The sequence below is a fragment of the Neovison vison genome, chromosome 7, assembly GCF_020171115.1.
Source record: "Neovison vison isolate M4711 chromosome 7, ASM_NN_V1, whole genome shotgun sequence".
In the NCBI taxonomy this organism is placed as follows: Eukaryota; Metazoa; Chordata; class Mammalia; order Carnivora; family Mustelidae; genus Neogale; species Neogale vison.
In genome coordinates, this window is record NC_058097.1 from 114,923,056 (window position 1) to 114,926,259 (window position 3,204).

The 3,204-nt window shown below is 50.6% G+C and overlaps 1 protein-coding gene across 1 annotated transcript; it reads left to right on the forward strand.

Moving 5' to 3' along the window:
• The first annotated feature begins 1,965 nt into the window (after positions 1-1,965).
• On the forward strand, positions 1,966-2,944 carry PATE1 (prostate and testis expressed 1). The gene is made up of 2 exons (XM_044260690.1): positions 1,966-2,089; positions 2,811-2,944. Exons 1-2 carry the CDS (start codon positions 1,966-1,968, stop codon positions 2,942-2,944), a joined length of 258 nt encoding a protein of 85 aa, XP_044116625.1.
• Positions 2,945-3,204: the final 260 nt, after the last annotated feature.

The following is a 3,204-nucleotide window of genomic DNA, read 5'->3' on the forward strand; positions in this document are numbered from 1 at the left end:
CCCTGGCTCCAGGAGGAATCTCAGACCTCTGTTTCCTAACAAAATCTCTCTCAATCCCTGGGAAACTCCAGGATGGGAAGCAGATTCTTCCTCAGCTCTTATGGCCAGGGTCTGCTTTGTTCCCGGGTGACTGAGTGTGAAACTGGGAATCCTCTGTCAGCGTTCCAGAGTCTAACCTTCCACCTCTCTTCTCCACTCCTCATATCTATGCCTTTTTAAGGGTCTGTGCTCAATGCCCTTTCTGCATTGCCATGATTTGCACTCGTAGACTCTTTTCAGCTTTAAAGAGCACCTTGGCATAGGTGACTCTGAATCGTACCCACCTAGCTCTGACTTACCCTCATATTTTCCCACAGTGTGGTATCATGAAAAAAAGAAAAAAACCCACAGAACATGGCATCAACCATTTTGGGTGGTCAGACTGGAATAAATCGGGTCCAGGGAAATTTCGGGTCCCTTTTCTCCCCAGTTCTCCAAAAAAAGAATCTGCAAAGTCACTGGTTTCCCTAGGGGTGGAGTATGCCTTTCTAGCACCTTCTGCAGTGTCCCCACCCCTAAGCCCTCCCGGGGAAGCCCAGCCTGGCAGAGGTATAAATAGGCACCTGGCAGCTTCCTGCCCTAACCCACTCCTTTCTCTTTTCAAAATGGACAAGCCACTGCTTTTGGGACTCTCCATCCTGTTCGGCTGCATTAGGAGTGAGTCTTTGGGGTTGGTGGTTGGTGTGGTATATCCAGGGTAGGGAACAGGTTAGAGCTCCCATGACGGAGGGAGGGGTTCTGAAGGGAGCCACATGATCGTTCTAATACCATGCCGTTCACCTCCAATGCATCACATCCCTGGGACCTTCACCAGAGGCTTCATCTCCCCCTTAGAGGTGGAAATAGGGGGATTATAAAGGAATTGGGAAGATTTTCATGGAAGCTCTGAGGCGGGGTTTGTAAAATGAGGTCTGCAGAGCACGTATCCTTTCCCCCAACAGTGCTGTCTGGGTCACTGCGTGACAAGGAGCACAGAAGTGAGTAGAAACAGATCATGGGGTGGGAGGGGGGAGATGGGAGGAGGGAGGAGAGAGGAGATGAGCCAGGCAGAGCGGGCCCTGGGTGTTGAAAGGAATCCAGAGATAGACCTTGAGTTTCAGCACTCAGCAGCCTCTTAACAGCAGGATGGGTTTGACAAAACAACAGGAGCTGCAGGTGACAAGGGGGTGGGGTGAGTGTACTCCAGGGCAAGTCAAAGAGAGAGGCGGGAGTGGATATTGACCTTCCGGGTACCAGTTGGTTAGACCTACCCAGTGGCAACTTTATGAATTTCAGACACTTTTCCCCTTTGTCAGCTTCCACGCCAGGTACCGAAGCAAGCTGCACAGGTCAATTACAAAGAAGGGAACAAGGGGGAATGGGTGTGTTTATCTTTCTCCTGTGGCCTGTGCTCTAGCCCCAAGAAGGTGAAGGGAAATGAAGGAAGAGGTGCAGAGATGCCAGGAGGCAGGTGCCAAGGCTTTGGAGGGACAGAAAGAGCCTAGAGTGGCCCCAGGTGAAAAGCACGGTTGGACCCCATGTATTACAAGCATCTCAGGGGCCCTGTAAGGGGCTAAATCTGGGACGAAATTGCAGATCACTTTTGTTTCTCCTTGCCAGTACAGTCCAGGAAATATTTATCGGGGATTCCCGTTATTCCAGTGAGTATGAAGAGGACCTGATTATCTCCGTCTTGATTTCGTTCTTTTCCTTGCCCTGCCCCCTTTCTTTCCCCTCCCATTTTCCCCCCAGCCCAGACTCCCGAGACTGTAAACTCCAGTCCCTCTCCTGGTATAGCCTCTCTTAATAGAGGCAAATGCCCATAATTCCTGGGTTTCTGTGAAAGCCTTCTGGACTCCAAGCCGACTTCAGATCGGAACGAGGAGGTGGGCTTTCTCGTGGCAGCAGGAGATCGCTTCTCACTTCTGTTCCTGGTTTCTCGGTCCGATGACAGACCTCGTTCAGTGTAGGATGTGCCACCTGCAGTTTCCAGGAGAAAGGTGTTCCAGAGGCAGAGGAGTGTGCACTGCTACAGAAGACGAGGGCTGCTTGACTGGGAGGATTTTCAAGAGTAAGTTGGGGGATGGGGGTGTGTGCGAGAAACTGAATGGGACATAGGTGCCATGGAACAAAGCAGGGACCTTATTTTGCCCCAGGCAGCCCCAGCCCTGGGATGCTTGATCTCTCTACCCCATCACAAGCCATAATGAAAAATAGATGGAGGAGGTCCCCGAGGGGTGGGGATCTGTAGCTATGGAACCAGTAATCTGAGAAGCTTGCAGAAAGCAGGGAGACTGGGTGGGGAGGAAAGGGGAGGCACAATATGGCCAATGGGGACCAGGCGCTTGTTGGAGAGGGGAGGGCAGCTCCTCATCTGTCCCTGCCTGGACCTCCATGGGGTGGTTTTAAACTGTGAAGATAAAAGGACCAGTGTCAGCAACAGACGCGAGCTAAATGGCCCTCTCGGTTTTCCTACATTTCGTGCTAAGCAAAACCTTGGCATTTATAACCCTGACTTAAACCAGTGTTAAGATTCTCCACTGAGACACGCAGCTTTGGAAATCCCTCCGTTACTGCTGTCATCACCTCCCCACTCCCAAGAGCTTTTGCAAATTCTTCTGCCACTGCTTTCCTTCTGGGAAGTCTTCACCTGGGAACATCTTACAGTTCTGCCTGTTTGGATAACAGAGACTTGAGCTACCCACAAGGCTGTTCTTGTCTGCTGCTACGGTCTGCAAAGAAGTTTCTTTGCAGAAGCCTTTTTGCTAACCTGTTTCTCTTTCCTCCTGTAGAAGATGGGACTCTGTGGTTAACCTTCATGGGCTGCCTGGAAAACTGTGCTAATGTGGACAAAATAAAATGGAGTGTCTACTTGGTGACGTTCAGGTGCTGCAGGGTCTCTGACTTATGCAATGAAAACCTGTAGAGGTTGCGTTTCTTCTGGGGGCTCCAACCTCTGGATGACATTATTGTCTAAGCCTCTTCATGAGGATTTCCTGGAAAGCCACTGTTTCGGATCGCAAGCTCATGGTTCTGCCTTCTGTCTCTGTAAGAAAAAGTGCTCTTCTTTTCTAGATTTTCCATCTTGGTCCCTGGTGGTTGTGGTGATAGAGTAGGGGGAAACGAAACACTTCGAGAGCAAGACCAGTGTCTCCGGCAGGTTCTTACAAAACCTAGAGCTTTCAC

Coding starts and splice junctions, on each gene's coding strand:
- PATE1 (XM_044260690.1), top strand. CDS start 1,966: ATGACAGACCTCGTTCAGTGTAGGATGTGCCACCTGCAGTTTCCAGGA. Junction 2,090..2,810: donor GACTGGGAGGATTTTCAAGA/GTAAGTTGGGGG, acceptor TTCCTCCTGTAG/AAGATGGGACTCTGTGGTTA.